Below are 17,853 nucleotides of genomic sequence, written 5' to 3'. Positions count from 1 at the left end.
CAAGGAGGAGCGCGGTGTCAGCACCGCGGTCGTTTGCTGTGCCGGGGAGGAGCGCGCTGTCGGGACCGCAAACGGGGGAGTGCAATGTTGGCACCATGGCCATTTGCAGTGCCATGGGGACCGGAGCCACAAGGACCTTCCTGGCGCAGGAGGTCGGGTCCCTGCCTCTGCACTCTGTCAGAGCCGGAGCTGAGGCATTAGAAAAAGCTGAGGCACCTGCCTTTGGCGCTGTCAGCAAAGAGGGTAGGGGTCTCGTGGGAGACCCCCTACCCTGGTTAAAGTCTCTCCTGTGAGACTGTTCTGCTTCTTGCCTCCGCTCCAGGGAGGGTGAAGCAATGCTCCCCACTGGTTCAGATCTGGCTGGGGAGCATGTGGGAGCGGGTTTAACTTTTTCCATCTCTGAAAGCGGCTGTAAGAATTTTTCCATCATCAGTATTTTGAGCCGCAGGTCCCTGTCGCTAGGAGCTCTTGACTTGAGGCTCACGCAATGTAGGCACTTCGCAGGGATGTGAGTGTCCCCGAGGCACTTCACACAATGTGAGTGCCCATCTGTCCCTGGTATGGAGTGCTGACAGGAAATGCACCTTTTGAATCTTGAAGCTCCTGGCATTATGAATTAGAAATGGCCGGGGAGAGTGTCTCAACGGGAGACAAGCCTGAGGGATTTTTTTTTTCAACTATGTAACTATACTAAAGGAAGGAAAACAACTGAGATGTAACTAATAATTATTTCTATGTTCTTTGTTACTGTTTCCTATAGAGACCAGGGAAGAAAAGGAAGCACTGCCCCGAGTTCCGTCTTCGGCCGAGGATGGTTGAGAAGGAACTGAGGAAGGTGGGGAGTGCACGCACTCAAGAAGATTCCAACGAGATGGGAGATACCAACTGAGTGCGTGCATCCCAACCAGGCACTGCTACTGAAAACCTCTGATCAACGTGCCAGGATGCACCGTCACCTAAAGTGGAGCACCCACAGGGACAGCACTCGAAGAAGAAGTGTCATCTCTTGACTCACCATCACTTCCATCAGGAGCTAGGTGTTTTAAGTCTTAAGAGTTCCCTCATCCAAGTACTCACCATGTTCCATACTTAGCTTGATATATGATAGGGTTACAGGATTGCAATAATAATACAATATGTTTTTAAATGTGAATTTTTGCCTAGTTCTAGTACTACGACAGCAACGTTTTCTTTTTTTCTAAGTATATTATTTACTTTCAAGTGTCTCTGTTTAAGGTCCTTTTTCCGTTTTCTTTTATGAGAGATATTATTACTCATATGACCTGCTTAAAATTTTCATTCTTTCTCCTTACCATTCAGCAAGTGACAGTTTTGTATCCTCCCACAACCTTTCTGTAACTGTGCACTGTTCATCTGCTTCTTCTCCTTTTGTCTCTTCAATCTGTAGAAACTTGTTAGCAATTTCTCGTATGGATTTCATTTCTATAGCATAGCAACTCAATTCCTGTTCCAATTCAGTTAATGATTTTATCCTTTATTAGAAAAGAAATAAAATATAGCCCTATATTAAAACAGATCATAGATTTTTTTTCCAAATGTAAGTATGAGGTTTCTTTGAAAGTTTATCATGAATGGCACACATTGACTGACCTAACATTAAATGGGAAAGACCTTATTAATGCAGAGTTAAGGCTGCCCAGTGATAGCTCCTGCCCTTCCAGAATGTCAAGTTCAGCATTAACTCAAATTTCTGAAAAGCAGGAAATACACAGTTAAGATACCTATGCAACCTTAACTCTGGAGCTGGCAATAGCCACTGGGGATTATCTGCATGCTCTCTAGTTCCCTCTGTTAGGTGTAGTTGTATTGGAGGGTGTAAGAATAAGTTGGAGCAGGTTGGAGAAGCTGTGATTTGATTTGAGAACTGAGTCTGAGTCCCCCCATATTTGTTATCAAAGGAAAAAGGTGCATGTGGACCTTGATGTGCCATTCTACATCATTTCAATACAGAATCACATAGGTTGTCTCAGTAGCATGACACTGGGGCTTCTTGCTGTGGGTAATGTCAGTAGTGAGGTGGAATATGAAAGCCGTCTGTGGATTTAACCTCGGGTAAGGGAAAGTATAGGTTTAGGTATATTCTGTGTGCAAGTTTGGAGGGTTTGTAAAAGGGTATGAAGTGACTGTTAAAGTTTGTAAGTCTGTCGAGGGTGGGTATAGGCGCAGTGTTTGAGCCCAACTGATTCAATTGATCCTCATTTATCTCTACCCACCTGACGTTGCTCCAACCTCCTACTGCCCCTATTTCCCCCACCCTTCCACCCCTAAAATGCCCCTCCCCTGGCAGCAAGCATTTGCATATCTAAATTTTTTAAAAAGTTACTGGACTTCTGGGCATACAGCAGTGACAGATTCACTTTCAGCAACAGCCTCCCAACCTTTTCCATATTTCAGCCCAAGGTGGGACTCCAACTGATGCTAACTAGGCAGGTCAAGTTCAAAGGACTACTGCTCATCTCCTTGAGGTCTGCAGCTATAGTGAAACTTTGCAGGCTCTGCATTCCTCTGTCCCCGCATGCTCAATATCATCAATTTGACACGAGAATTAGTGCAGGATGCTTGTGACAAGCCAAACTGGAGAAGCAAAATCTTTTTTGAAATAACCTTTTAATTTGATTTCCCCCCAAAGGGCGGGTGGGTGGAATGCCCTCTGTTGGGGTGACCCTTGAGCACTGGACACCCTTGTGTGATGATCAGAGACCTTGTTTGAACTCTATCCGTGACCCAAAACAGCTTTGCAAGAATCTCTCAATTTTAAAAAAAGATGTTTTTTTCCAGGAGCTGTATCTCAGGACCTGCTTGGTGAAATGGCCCCAAATTTGGGTCACTAGCAGAACCTTGTGAAGTACTGGTGCTGGTCCACTCGAGACCCTAAACAGGAATATTTTGCCCTTCCCCACAACACATACTAATAATAGGGGGTCCCTTTGATCCATTCGGGGGCCTAAGTAATTGCTTTCATGTACCTTGTTGCAGTGGTACAGCTGTACTGATACAGCTGCACCACTGAAGCGCATCTGGTGAAGACACTCTATGGCGATGGAAGAGAGCTCTCCCAACTGCATTAAAAAAACCACCTCTGCAAGTGGCATAACTTATGTCGGTGTAACATATGTCACTCAGGGGAGTGGAATATTCACATCCCTGAGCGACGTAAGTTTTCCCAATGTAGGCTGTAGTGGAGACATAGACCCAGCCCTGGTCTACACTAAGGGGGGGGGGGGGGGCAACCTAAGATACGCAACTTCGCGTAGACGAAGTCGGCATATCTTAAGTTGACTTACCTGGCCGTGAGGACAGTGGTGAGTCGATTGCTGCTGCTCCCCTGTTGACTCCGCTTCCACCTTTCACGAGCTGGAGTTCCGGAGTCGACGGGGAGCGCGTTCAGAGATCGATTTATCCGCGTCTAGATGAGACGCTACAAATCAGTCCCTGATAGATCGATCTCTACCCGCCGATCCGGTGGGTAGTGAAGACCTGCCCTCAGTCTGCTTATGCCTAGCACTCCAAATTTCAAGGCAATCCAAGTAACCTTGTAGATTTCAGAACATTTAGAAAAGTCGAGCTCTAAAGAGAAAGCTGGCCTTAACTTTAATTGTAGAAGGGTCAGATCCTCAGCTGGTGTAATCTGGCACAGTTCTTCAGTGGAACTGTAACAATTTACACCATCTGAGAATCTAATCCAGGGGTCGGCAACCTTTCAGAAGCGCTGTGCCGAGTCTTCATTTATTCAACCTAATGTAAGGTTTCGCGTGCCAGTAATACATTTTAACATTTTTAGATCTCTTTCTAGAAGTCTATAATATATAACTAAACTATTGTTGTATGTAAAGTAAATAAGGTTTTTAAAATGTTTAAGAAGTTTCATTTGAAATTAAATTAAAATGCAGAGCCCCCTGGATCGGTGCAGTGTGAGTGTCACTGAAAATCAGCTCGCCTGCTGCCTACCCCTGATCTAATCCAAAATTTCACAGGCCAATTGGTTCTATATTAATGTAGCTAATTACAGTGCCTTCAACTACTGAGTATCACTCTGGCCAATTTAAAATCTCACTTAAGGTGCCCTATTCTTTGAAAAGTGTGGCAATGTATGGATTTCATGAATAAAGCAATGGATATAAATTAGTATTGATCAAAATGTATCAAATACCCGTGTGATACATGGTGAATGAATTTTCCTGAAGGGGAGCAGAGACCTCAAACATATAAATGCCGTAAGTTAACAGGAGGAGATGCGGATCATTTTAGAAAAATTCTCAGTTTGCCGTATGTGATATGCACTGACTTTTGACACACAAAGTTTCTACAATATATGTATCAGCACTTAGCAATATATTGTATAACTCTACTTGGCAGCATTTGTAAATTGCAACCTCACTGCTATCAGAGGTGGTCATTATAGCTAATGACTCAACCCTCCCAACTCCCTCAAGCAAACAAAGTGTAGCAGCATGGGGTTAAAGCAGCAATATCATAGAGAAGACTTTTTAAACAATGCGTCCCTGATCCAACATGACAATCAGTTGACTTCAATGGGACTATGCTGTAAAGTTAAACACAAGTTTATGTGCTTTGATGGATTGGAGCCATAGAGACTGGACCAACAGAGCTTCTTGAAATTATTAGGTGAGGATCTAAAAAAGCTCCAATAAACATACTCACCTTTGTTGAACAGCAGGAATTGTTGGGTCCTTCAAGCCTATTTTATTAATCTTATCGTGTAAATCTTGAATATTTTTTAAGAGTTCATTATTCCTTGTGGAAAAAATCTCCTGTAACTCATTTTCTTGGATGAGCTCCTGCTTACTGAGATGGGCAAAAGCCTTGTTTGCCTTTTCTGATAAAGCCGCAATGAGTTTTTCACAGCAAGTCTTTCCCCCACATTCAGCATCTTCCAAGTAGATATCAACCATCTGCAAGCGCTCATCCAAACATTTAGCCTTTTCCTTCATCAGAGAAACTTCTCGCTGAACAGCTGCTTTTGATGTGTTTCCTTGCACCGCAGGTTTGTCAGACATTGAAGAGTCCGTTGCATGCTCAATAGAAAGTTTAACTGTTCTCAATGAGGCCAAAAAAGCTTCTAGTTCTTTGAGGACCATTTCCCTGGCCTGCATTTTATGATTCATTTCTTCAAACTGCCTTTTATATTTAAGCATAATCTCGCGTGCTGCTTGCAAATCTATTAGGTTAAATTCATCTCCTGTTGAGCTGTGTAGGTTTTCGAGTTGTTTGCATAATTCAATCTGATCTACTATACAGCTCTGGACCTTCTGAAATTGAGAAAACCACAGCAGGTTTAGCAAAGAGAAAGAGAAATTGTATCTCATATTCCAAGAAAAACATAAAGCTGGAAAAAAAATGAGCCCCAGGCCCAGCCAATCAGCTAAATAGAAGCTGTAATGGCGATTGGCTCTCCGTTGCATTGCGTGCTCTGCAGGTGAGTCCCTCCCAACCCACACAGGGAGTGGGGGAGAGGGAAAGAGCAGCGATTGACAGGGGGAAGGGGAAAGAGGAGTGAACGGGGGTAGGCCCTCAGGAGGAAGGGGTGGGGTAGGGTAAGGACCTCGGGGAAAGAGGCAGGGCAGGAGTGGGGTCTCAAGGAACAAGGTGGGGCAGGGGTAGGGCCTCAGGGGAAATGGGCAGGGGAGGTTCTGGCACTCCTGCTGGAGTGTCCAGTTTTTATATATTACAAAGTTCGCAGCCCTACGTGAGGAGTCTTCCACTTTCTCTAAAAGTAAAATGCAGGTGTGCTGAAAAATTCCGCTGCAGAGTCTGTGACTTGGTTACAGTATCATGCACTCCCTGAAGAACAAAACAGTAAAACCGAGAGTCCACAGCTTTGGTGGCATGCAGCAGCCACCTTGAGAGCTTGAGACAACTGGAGTCAGTTTCAGAGCCCGGCAATTGGACTGTATGGTCCCCACTGCCAAGAAGGAGGTCAGACATAGGGTCTGCACCCAGAAGTCCAGTGCCAGAGAAGCAGTATCTAAACTCTGCTCATCCTTAGCAAGCAGAGGCCATGTGGGATCCAAGATACTGCAGCCTGGTGAATGTCCAGCAGGGGGAACTTCTCAGGGTTGTAATAATAGTCTACTGAAATATTCTGCAATCTGAATTACACCACATAGTAGGTTGACTCTAAGAATCTTTGGGGAGCTGGTTTTGGATGGTAAGATCCACAGAAAAGGCTACTGATCATGCTTGCAGCAGCAGGAGCTTCCTCAACTCAGAAAGCCTGATACTAAACAGCTAGATTGGGACCAATGCCATTTTGGATGAAAAAAAAGACAATTATGAGCAAGGACTATTTGTGACTCCATTTTGAATGGGTACCATTGGTGTACACTTGGGTATGACTGTTGTATAGCAATGTTATTCAGAAAGAAAAGGGCAGCATGTTGTTAAAGGTCAGAAGGGTCAAAAAAACCCTCAGGCTACTGGAAGCTATTCCCAAATCCCTGAGTGACAAGTCCCATGCAGTTATCCAGCTCTTGCATGTACAAATGCCTATTTTTGCAGAGTATCACCTTGTACTCACATTTGAAAATTGAGATATGGCCTCTGTGTTTTTCCTTACCTTCAGTTCTCCATAAATGAGATCAATATTTGTCAGAGTAAATTGCTGAATGTCCTTTCTGTGGAGTTGCTCGTTTGAGTCACATAGAAGAATGAATTCATTTTCTATCGGCGAAACAACTTCCAAAGCAATCTTTAAAGACTTCATTCTACAAGAAAGGTAAATAAACATGAACAGGAGAAGCTGGCAAGAAAAGATCCTGCACATATTTCAAGGCAAAAAGCACAGTTTTACTGTAAACCAAAAATTAACTATTAGACTTTGGGAGCAATTCACTGATGTCAACAGAAGTTTTACCACAGACTTAAATAGGAGCAGGCCCAATTCCAAACATTTTAACTCAACGGTTGAAAAAAATTGTACTAGAAAACCTGGGGATACTATAAAGTGGTCTTATAAAGTGGAAGTACTTTTTCACACAACGCACACTCAGCCTGGGAAGCTCCTTGCCAGAGGACGTTGTGAAGGCCAAGACTATAACAGGGTTCAAGAAAGAACTAGATAAGTTCATGGAGGACAGGTCCATCAGTGGCTATTAGCCAGGATGGACAGGGATGGTGTCCCTAGCCTCTGTTTGCCAGAACCTGGGAATGGGTGACAGGGAATGGATCACTTGATGATTACCTGTTCTGTTTATTCCCTCTGGGGCGCCTGGTACTGGCCACTGTCAGAAGACAGGATACTGGGCTAGATGGACCTTTGGTCTGACCCAGAATGGCCAGTCTTATGTTCTTATAAAATGGAGATTTGTTTACTAGGGTTCTTAGTGTAAGTATCTCTAATTGCCTACGGTATATTAGATGAAGCATATACAGCAGGGGTTCTCAAACTTCATTGCACTGCAACCCCCCTTCTGACAATAAAGTTACTACATGATCCTTGGGAGTGAGGATCGGAGCCTGAGCCCTGCCACCCTAGGTGAGGGAAAGGGAGCCGCAGATCAAGCCCTGCTGCTCCGGGTGGAGGGAGAGGGGTCTGCAGCCCGAGCTCCACTGCCCAAGGTGGAGGTGGAGCTTAGGCTTCAGCCCTGGGTCCCAGTAAGTCTAATGCTGGTCCTAGCGACCCCATTAAAATGGGGTTATGACCTATTTTGGGGTCCCGACCCACAGTTTGAGAACCGCTAATATATAGCATAAGATACTCCATAAAAATACATTAAGATCACGTTAAGTTTGTGTGTTTAAATTGAAAAATGCCAGGGTTCAAGCAGAACATACAATTCTAACTATGCCTTACAATGCAAAATATATACTACACAATACACTCTTTAATTGTATCATGACATACTATTTCTCAAATAACACAAAGTACAATGATATTTTATACCTGGCATTTAGAATAATCTGATGTTCACTCCACTCTCTGTTAAGTCTGTTTTGTGTTTCAGAGATAACAGGCTTCCCTGTGTCATCCATAAGATTTTCTAGTTTAGATGCAATAATTTCAAACTGTGTCCAACAAGAATTAGCTTTACTCTCTATGATCTAAAAGAAAATACATATATTTAATTAATTCAAAAGGCATCATATTGTGCAAACAGAGTGGTCAATTTTGAAAATTACCTTTAGAAGAGTTATTACAGGAATTGTGAATTTTCCATGTCAGGTGCCTCAGGCTTTTTTGTTGTTTGTTTGTTTTTTAAGTTTCAGCCATTTTTCAGAACAAGATTAGGGAAAAAATTACATAGTTCAACCTATGTTAACAAAAAATCTTACACCAATTTCACTGAGAAGCTCCAGTGCCTCCATGCTTTGTAGCAAGGATTTGAAATTTTACAGGAGGGTCAGATGTGTCTTCTACCATCCTTTTGAAAAGTCACCCAAATTTGACCAATTTATAATCCTTTGAACTAGCTTGGTTTTCACACACTCAGTAGAGACTTGAGAGTTCAGCACCTAAATTCTCCAAAGATTTTGTCTGCAGTAAGTATGCTTCACACCCTCACCGCTCCTAGATGTGATTGGACTGTGCATGTGCCGTGCTCATAGAGTGACTGAAAATGCTCCAGCCCAGGGTGCAGGGGCTGAATACGATTTTCCCTGCAACTGTTCCTCCTGGTTGCCAGGGGCAAGTGTGGCGCCAAGTGGAATTGAGAGCAAGGAAACTCTCCTGTGCTCTTAGTGCCCAGGCATCAGAGAGGAAGAGTAATATTACTCCTGGGGGAATTCTGTGCTACTGCGTGCGCACATAATTAATGAGCCATGCATATTTTTAATTTTTTTGCACAGAAAAAAGCTTCTGCTCAAATACTGCTGCAGTTCTGCCTTTTTCCCTCCAGAAGGCACTGTAGTGCTAGCACAGAGCAGCAGCTCCCAGCCAGCTAGGGAAAAGAAAGAGCCTGCCTTCTTTGCAGAGCCTGTCAGGCAAGGTCAGGAGACGGGCTATAGCGAGACAGACAGCGTGGGCTGTTGAGGAGGAGGGTCAGAGAGGGGCTCATTAGGGCTAGTGGGTGAGAACAGACTCGGGCAGGGGCTGAATGGGAGTGGAGGCACAGGGCCACAGGGGAAGGGAGGTGCAGGGCCACATGGTGATGGGGGAGAGCGTGCAGAGCTACATAGGGACAGGGGGTGGATGAATGAGAGCACAGACACACATGGGGAAAGGGGGCAGGGGTACAGGGACAGAGGAGGGGTGCAGGGCCACATGATGGCGGGGAGTGGATGTCTGAGTGGGGGTTGAAGGACACGTGGGGACAGGAGCAGATGTGCCTGACTGAATGGGAAAGGTTAGGGGTCAGCCAGGGTCTGCATGGGGGAAGCTCCCTAACAATCGCTCCCTGCCCTCCCCCCAAAAAAAAACCTGTTCCATACTTTCCATACTTTCCCCACCCATACCCAACAACCCTCAAAGTTCACACCCAAGCTCCTTCCTAGCAATTTATTTCCCTCTCCCTCAGCTCCTCCATTACCCCTGACTCCCCCAAGCCTTTGCACTGCTTCTGAGAACACAGGAAATACGGTTCTGTATTGTAGTTTAAATTAATTATTACCCAGAGTTCTGTATTAATATGCCTAGTAAAGAATCTATTTGTCAAAAAACATTTCCTGAATCTTTTTTGTTGTCTGTATTGTTACAGACATACTTTCTGATATATATTTTGAAATAAATGACCAAAAATAATTGAAGCTGATGTGATTATATTGTGTTATTTTAACAGAATTTTGCAGAGTTCTAAAATACTGTGCACAGAATTTTTAGTTTTTTGTTGCAAAGTTCCCCCAGGAGTAAAATACGGAAGAGCAATTGACTTTGCAACTTCAATGTTCTTTTAACATAGTTTTTTGTGTGTAGCAAATTTAGAGCATGACAAAATAATGTTTATAATAATTGTTTACAAACAATTCAGATCCTCTGAAACTACAATACCGCTGGAGTAATTTTGCACACAATGGTCCAAACTCTCCTCTCAGCTGCACCGGCAGAACTCCACTGCCATGTAAGGCCTCAATCTCACAAAGAGCTGAGCGTTCCTATGACTGTTGAATGTCTTCAACTCCCACTGAAGCCAGGAGCAGTTGGGGACGCGGATTACTCTTCAGCAGTATGCTCGGTACCTTGAAAAAGGGGGCCTCAACAGAGAGTAATTTAACCCCCTTTTCCTAACATATTATATAAATTGTAGACAAGAAACATATTCTTCAAAATGATTGATATTTACCTGTAGATCTAGCAGCTTATTCTGAAGGCATGAGGTGTCTTTTATTTCATCAGTAAAAGGAGACTCTACTTCATCTTTGATTCTTTGTAAATGAAGTTCGAGATTACTCCTCTGTGTATCAAAGCTAGGAAAAGATGCAATAGTTCTTAGATAGTATCAAATTTACTTTAATAGAAGATAGGAAAGGAAAAATAATTGGGGTTGTGACTTGTTGAACAATTACTTTAATTGCAATTAAAGTAAATTCAGCAATTTGCTCATGTAATTGGGTTTTTTACCTAAATTCCAAATGTTACATGAATAAGCATTTGTGTTTAAAATGGAGTAATTGCTCACCTAGTTACCTGATTTGTGTGTGCAAATTCTAATTTCAGGCTCAAACACGGGTTTTCTGTGTGTAAAAACCACTAATTTCTGGAAATTTGGCCCAGAATGTCTGGCTTCATCATATTCAGGCACATACACACACCCCAAAGCAAAGCTTCCTCTAACTAAGGAAGAGCGAAAAGCAGAAAAATCACTAAATCTGGTAGTTTCCTTGTTATAGAGATCTAATTTACATTTAGAGACTACTGTGAGTGACTGTATAGTAAGATAAATAGATAGTTAAACAAAATTTAGAAGAACAAGTAGAGAACAGAATTCAGCATAGCAAAAATAGTCCAGATATATGAAATTCCCAATTTACTTGTAACTGTTTAATATAGTATTATCTCTCAATGTACGTATTTTGCCATTTAAAAATTACCTCTCTAATAAAGTCTCTAAAGGCAAATCACTGTCTTTGTCAAACTTCTTTGGACAGCTTTCACCATTCTGTTGTTTCACGTCTGATTCCAAAATTACATCTGAAGCTGGTCCTGATGCCTAATCAAATATAAAAATCAGTTATGTTGATAACTGCATTACCTTATATCTATGCATTCAACCAAGATCAGAAGACATACATACACTGCAGAAAGAAACAATCACTTTTTCATGCGAAATACATCCAATTTCTGAAAGAAGTAGCTGTTTAGGAACATAAGATTCACTTAAACTACATTATTAAGTAAAATTATAAAATACACCTCTTTCCATGGACTATAAACATGACACTTGAACCATCAGCAAAGCAGCAGATTCCATCACTATACAATGGACAGTATTTGTAGCACAGCGTGAGAGCGCTCCCTCATCGCAGTAGTGCATACTGCAACCTCAGCTACCTTAACAGACGTTTCCTCCATATCCTCAGCCATTGGTGCTAATACAATGGAGACACAAGCTGAACTCTGTGCAGGTCACCAGCATGTTTTTGGATGTCTTGCTGATGAATACTGTGCTGCCTATGTACATCTCAAGTCACATGAATTGTAGTCCTCTTGGATCACACTCTAAACAAGACCTCTTCCTCTATGGCATTCCACTCCCGGTAAACAGTTGTACCCTTCTACATTAGCAATTGTTTAATAAAGCTATACATATTCTTTTAATATTTCCTTAGAAGTGAACCCTCCAGCATTTTTCATCTCTATATCCCTTCCTATTTTTGTTCACATCTTTTGGCTACTGAGGGCCCCAAAACTGAATGTAGTATTCTAAGTGTGTTTCCTCCAGTGCTAGAGGCTGAAATTCACCCCATCAAGAAGGGCAATACAAGGACTTGAGTGCTATTTTGAGAACTTAAGTGGGGCTTGAGCTGGCCCTTTGCACAGGAATGACTTCCACTGAGAGAGAGGAACTAGACTGTAAGTTCTCTGGGGCAGAGACTGTCTTTTCAATAAGAATTTGTACATGGTGAGCAAAATGAGGTCCTGAGCTTTGACTGGAGTGCCTGAGTCCCACTGGGATATAGACAGACATAATAATTGTTCTTCGTTTGACAGGGATCCACTCTAGATAAACTAGTATTTGCTAATGGTATGTCTTCAGTCATCTGTCTTGGATGGGTTAGACACAACAAATCCTGCATCTTTGCAGGGGGCACAGTAGATGACCCTTGCAGTCCCTTCTAACCCAATGAGTCTATGATCTGAATTCCATACCTCCTGAGTTGAAAGTATATCAACTGATTGGGAAGATGTTTCCTTTTCTCCATTCTCAGGAGCAAATATAGAGCCCCTAAGGTTTAAAAGAAATTTCAGCTTAATAATAATAGCAGCAAAAACTACTGAATACAAAGAAAAAACATTGCAATCATGCAGTATATATCAAAAGACAAAAACAAAACACTGCAACTCTGCCAAAGATTAATCTAACGTGACATAGACTAGTTCATTAAAATATTTTAAAAGAACAATTACACGAGAAAATATACTCCAGGTTACAATCCTGCAACAGCAGGAGGATGATCTAGATGTCTTAGTTTTATGAAGCTATGATACATTGTCCTGCAAAATATTCACCCTTGTTTAGATGCCTGGCCACCTCCAACGTGGGACAGCAGAGTTACGTAAACATCTGCAGCACATTTTTGAAGTTCTTCTTGCTTTTGTTCACACTCTGCAACCAGTGTCTTAGTTTCTGGGTGAGTTTCTTCTGCAGTCAATCTTTCGCACATTGCTTTAAGAACTTGTAGGCAGTTGTTTAGTTCCCTCAGGCTGCCTTCAGAAGAAAAAAAAGCCTAAATGAAGAAACAAACACATAATAAATTATAACAATGTGGTTATTTTCATATTTATTTTCATTGTTATATTTAGTGTTCTTTTGTCATGTAAATGCACTTTCAACTGAGGTTCTCAAACCACTTTGAAAACATAAATTAACTCTCACAAAATCCCTTTGATGCAGGCAAGTGTTGGCCTCAATTTTACACCTGAGTAAAGGCACAAAAGGGTTAAAGACCAGATTTTTAAAGGTATTCAGGCACTTAACTCCCACTCAAATTAATAAAAGTTAGGTGCCTAAATATTTTTTTAATTCTGGGCCTAACTGATTACCTGATCATATTCTAACCAGAGCCAAGAACAGAAATCAGGAGTCCTGACTTGCAGACCCCAGCTCTAATCAACAGACCAATACTTCCTCACTTAAGATCTTTGCAATGTGAAATTTTCCCTGTCTTACAGGGGTCTTTTCTTCTTTATTCCAATATTAGCTACCAATTCTGCTCCCACTGAAGTCAATAGCAAATGCCCCACTGACTTCAGGGACAGCTGGACTGAGACATTTTCCCATAATATTCTCCATCACTCTCTCCCAGCTGTAAGAAGCACCTACAATGAAAGAAATGACACTCTACTCTCTTGGCCAATATGAGAGGAATAGAATGCATCTGGTATACATGCTTGTTTCTCTTTATGCTTTTATATACAATGTGTGCTGTTTTTCTTCACATAAAAACATCTTGGGTGAAATCCTGACCTAGTTACGGTTAATGGCAAAACTCATATTGACTTTATTGAGGCCAGGAGTTCACACCTAGAATGCCTGTAAGAAATAAATATAGGTGGATCTTGGGGAATACAGTGACAGCCAGGTTCACCTAAGGTGAAAAGAAAATTCAAGAAGAGATGACCGAGAAAGAGACATGAGTAAAAATGTTAAATGTAAACCAAAGTTTATTACACACTGTGTGAAATTTACCCCTGGGCAGAGGACTAGCACGGGCCTATGAACCAGTAAAGCACCACTTAAGGTTACATGACTAGTTTGTGTGCAACACAAACAAGGAGTTAAACTGGCGCTTCTGTACAACCATTATGGGTAGAGTCAGCTCTATGGCTAGGACCTTAGCCATGCAACCACTGCATTGCATGGGAGCTACAGTGCACGTCAAGTTTGTTTTTTCAATTATTACATTTTGAGTAATTAAGGATTAAAAATAAAACCACCTGTAAGAGATGATTATAAAGCAAGGTATAAACTGAAAAAACTTAGCATCCTACTGGCAAGGAGGTGACTCTTTGAAAGCCTGCTTCTTGCAGTGATGGAACAGTCTGAAGTTAGAAAGAAAATTAAATGACAAATGCAGAAGGATTTACAATACAGTCACCAAGCAGAGAAGTTGAGGATAGCGTTTTTATACAGTACCTCGTGTTCTTTTATAAGTCCCTTGGTTTTACCCACGCTAAGGAGTTTCTTCTCTTTAATTATTTGCTTAGTGAGTTTTGAAAAAGTTGCATTAAATTTCCCTATTTCAATTTCCATTATGAACTGAATACATGACATGATTTCACGATGAACTGCCTGCAAAGTACAGAAAGCACTGTCTCAGTGTGATGGTGACAATGGGCTACAAAGCCAATTAAAACCTCTGTTCTGTAACAAAAATTTGTTTTTCAAGAGACCAGGTCTGATAAGAAACAGCAACTCATTCTCTTATGTATACTTTCTCACCTCCCATCTTTCACGAACATCTTTGCATCTTTCCTCCACTGCTAACTTTTCATGAGCTGGTGAAATATTTTTCAACTGTTCAGCTGCTTTCAAAAAATGTTCAAGAATTCTGGTGTCCAAAATGCTAAAAGCTTCCTGAAAAAAACAGAATTGATCTTCGCTTATGTATATCATAAAACAATTTCATTATCATATCAAAACTATACAATAACAAATGACAAGGTACTTATTATTGGGCTGCAATGGCAAAAGGCCAGATTGTCCCAGGCCCTTGTGTGGATGCATAGGCAGGCCAGAGCACAATTGCACTTCTGCACTTTCTGTGCCTGAAAAATGGTATAGGACAACTGCAACCCCTGCACTTGGGAAAGTGCAGGTACAGCTCCCACAACACTTCTCGCGGGAACATTTTGTATTAAGGGGGAGTGGACAAAGTGGATCAGTGGCTATTCTCCCTCCCTATGCCCAGAAAATGGGGCATATTTCCTATATGTTATAGGAAGCATGGAAGGGGTCTGTGTCTCTGTGAGTGCACTGGCCCTGAGGGGGTTAAAATCAGCCTAGGGAGGCTGAGCAACAGGCAGTCAAAAGAAGGGCTGCAGGGGAAACAGCCAATTAGGGTGGGGGCTGCAGACAATTAGGGTGACAGATGGACTAGCCATATAAAAGGAAGCTGCAGACCAGAGGGAGTTAGTCTTCCGCAGGGAGCCCTACGGAGAAGACTGGCTTCCTAGAGGGTTACAGCAGGACCAGCACCTGGGGAAGGGCAGGTGCTAGCAGGGTCCAGGGAGTGAAGGGGGTTGGATAGGCATGGGAGTGCCAAGCGGCCTGTCAGGGAGTGGGGGTGTGGATAGAGGTGAGGGTAGTCAGAGGACAAAGAGCACGATGGGTTGGATAGGCATAGGAGTCCCGGGTGGCCTGTCGGGGTGGGGATAGGGGTCAGGGTAGTCAGGGGACAGTGAGCAGGGGGGGGTTGGATAGGTGTGGAAGTCCTGAGGGGCCTGTCAGGGGGTGGGGATATGGATAGGGGGCGGGGGGGGCAGTCAGGGGACAGAGGGGTTGGATAGGGGGTGGGGTCCCGGGGGTCCCGGAAGTGGGCAATCAGGGAACAAGGAGCAGGGGAGGTTGGATAGGTTGGGGGTTCTGAGAGGGGCAGTCAGAGGGCAGGAAGTGGGAGGGGGCGGATAGGGGCAAGGGTACAGCCTTCCCTACCCACCCCTCTGTACAGTTTCACAACTCCGATGTGGCCCTCGGGCCAAAAAGTTAGCCCATCTCTGTAATAAAGGATGAGACCAAAGTCTTTTAACTAGCCAAGAAACACGACTGTGGTTCACAGCTGTACATTCTTGAGTGCTTATAGTTGCCTGGGTATGGGAGTGTTGGAGCCATATAAGAAGACAGATAGTATACAGAATAGCTTATATAAACAAGGAGGTTGAATTACAGTAGCTTTGAGAACTTTCAATTTCCTTTTATATAAATCTCCATGGTAAAACCCCCATATGATTATAAACATAATCTAAACTAGGTTTTACTTCCCTTTAAATCATGTCAAAAAGTTACTTGTGTGTCTGATGGCCACTTAGTTAGTCAGCTTTCAAAGTTTTGATAACGCACTTACAACTAATAGCCAGATGTTTAATAGGGCATTGTTGGAAAAGGAGAGACCTCCTAGCATTAGTAACATGAAGAAACAAAGTTTAGGATATCCTTTCAATGGAAAACATGACAGACAGCCTTATTTTAAGATCAAGATTTTATAATGTGTAGTTACCATTTTGGGGGTTTAAACAAAATACACCCAGATAATGATAACAAAAAAATCCAGGTTGTGAGTAAGATTTCTTAATATTTCCACAGAAAGTTCAGGTATGTTAGTAAAGATAAAATAAAAAGTTTTAAACAAAAGTTGTAAGAACTGCCAAGAAATATGTGCTCTTTTCCACATCAGTGTAAAACAGAGGTCCCCAGACTGTGGAGTGCATCCACCTATGGGGGCACAGAGGAATGTTTGGGGGGGTATGCTGGGGGCAAGGAGGGAGTGCCATCCAGCCCCACTGCACTTCCAGCTCCGGTCTGGCCCCACCTCCAGCCCTGGCGCCAGCTCCTGGTCTCATGCCCAGCCCCATCACCAGTCCCCGACGGTGGCTCCACACCTGGCCCCAGCCTCTGGCTGCAGCTCTATTCCCAGCCCCATCCCTGCCCCCAGCTGCGGCCCCTGGCTCAGCCCCCTTACCCATGTCTGTGTTTTCCCACCCCAGGAACTGCAGCCACACTCCCAGCCTCAGCTTGGAGTGGGAGGGGAGGCACACGGGAAAGGGGGGGGGGATGACCCTGAAAAATTTGGGGCCCACTTGTGTAAGATGATTTTTTTAGTCACAAAATCTCACTATGAAATAATGTGCTCTGACAGTCAAAAGCTTCATATGACACAGGCAGGAAGTAAATATTTGAACCTACCTCGTTTTTTGAAATGTGCTCATCAGGGCTCACTTTTTGGCTAATAAGTTGCATAGCTTTTAAAATAGATGTTTCAAGCTCCTTCTGGGATTTTTCAAAATGGATCATGACCTCCTTTTTTGACAGAGTCTCTTCAGATTTGGGTGAGACAAGGTCTAGGTTATTCATGGCAGCCTAGGAAGAAAGACAATTTTGAGAGTGTGCATGAGTATCGTTAAAACAATTAAAATATTATTTTTTAACATGACTCAAGCTTCTCAGCTTTGGATATTAATTTTGAAATCTTTTCTCCTTTTGCGCCTGACAAGAGAAGAGTAGCTCAAATATTTTAAAAATATATATATTTTACATGGACCCTAAAAGACATTTTTCTAACCATTTAATACTACAGATAAGGATATCTATGTACTGAATATGATAGTGATAGGGAACAGAGACCTGGAGTCTCTCTCTGACTTCTTTAATTCGTGTCTGTAGCCCAGCTGTCTCAAAATCCGGGAGGGACACCTGGGTTGAAACATTACGTGTCAAAACTTGCAAGATTTCTTCTGCTGCAGCAACTTGTTCTTGGCACAAGGTCCTTCTGGCAATTAGGATCTGTGCAGATGAAACACAACAGAAGTCTTCAATATTAAATATTATTATTTATATCATTTAACTTTAGGAACTGAACTGAAAGGAAAGGATTGACTGAAAAAAAGTAGGCAATATCTGGTTACATATGGACCATGCTTTGCAATTACAGGTAATTATCTTGTAGTCCAAAGTATCAACCTCTGGGTGGGGAAGAGTTTGGCACCAACCAAAAAAGAAAGCA

The 17,853-nt window shown here is 42.6% G+C and overlaps 1 protein-coding gene across 7 annotated transcripts in view; it reads right to left on the bottom strand.

Moving 5' to 3' along the window:
• SYNE2 (spectrin repeat containing nuclear envelope protein 2) overlaps positions 1-17,853 on the bottom strand; it is a 268,235-nt gene that overhangs the window by 188,946 nt on the left and 61,436 nt on the right. For 6 of the 7 annotated variants that reach the window (XM_030558566.1, XM_030558561.1, XM_030558559.1 and 3 more), the window contains 12 exons: positions 17,475-17,633; positions 17,037-17,210; positions 14,577-14,711; positions 14,271-14,426; positions 12,644-12,861; positions 12,284-12,359; positions 11,005-11,123; positions 10,257-10,380; positions 7,925-8,082; positions 6,599-6,746; positions 4,684-5,291; positions 1,314-1,493 (listed from right to left, as the gene is read on the bottom strand). In XM_030558566.1, coding sequence (XP_030414426.1) covers positions 1,314-1,493; positions 4,684-5,291; positions 6,599-6,746; positions 7,925-8,082; positions 10,257-10,380; positions 11,005-11,123; positions 12,284-12,359; positions 12,644-12,861; positions 14,271-14,426; positions 14,577-14,711; positions 17,037-17,210; positions 17,475-17,633 — 2,255 coding nt within the window. The remainder of the gene's footprint in view (positions 1-1,313; positions 1,494-4,683; positions 5,292-6,598; positions 6,747-7,924; positions 8,083-10,256; positions 10,381-11,004; positions 11,124-12,283; positions 12,360-12,643; positions 12,862-14,270; positions 14,427-14,576; positions 14,712-17,036; positions 17,211-17,474; positions 17,634-17,853) is intronic. The other variant, XM_030558565.1, reaches the window with a different exon arrangement.

The sequence above is a fragment of the Gopherus evgoodei genome, chromosome 4 (assembly GCF_007399415.2).
Source record: "Gopherus evgoodei ecotype Sinaloan lineage chromosome 4, rGopEvg1_v1.p, whole genome shotgun sequence".
Lineage (NCBI taxonomy): Eukaryota > Metazoa > Chordata > Testudines > Testudinidae > Gopherus > Gopherus evgoodei.
This window is presented reverse-complemented; position numbering and strand designations above follow the sequence as displayed.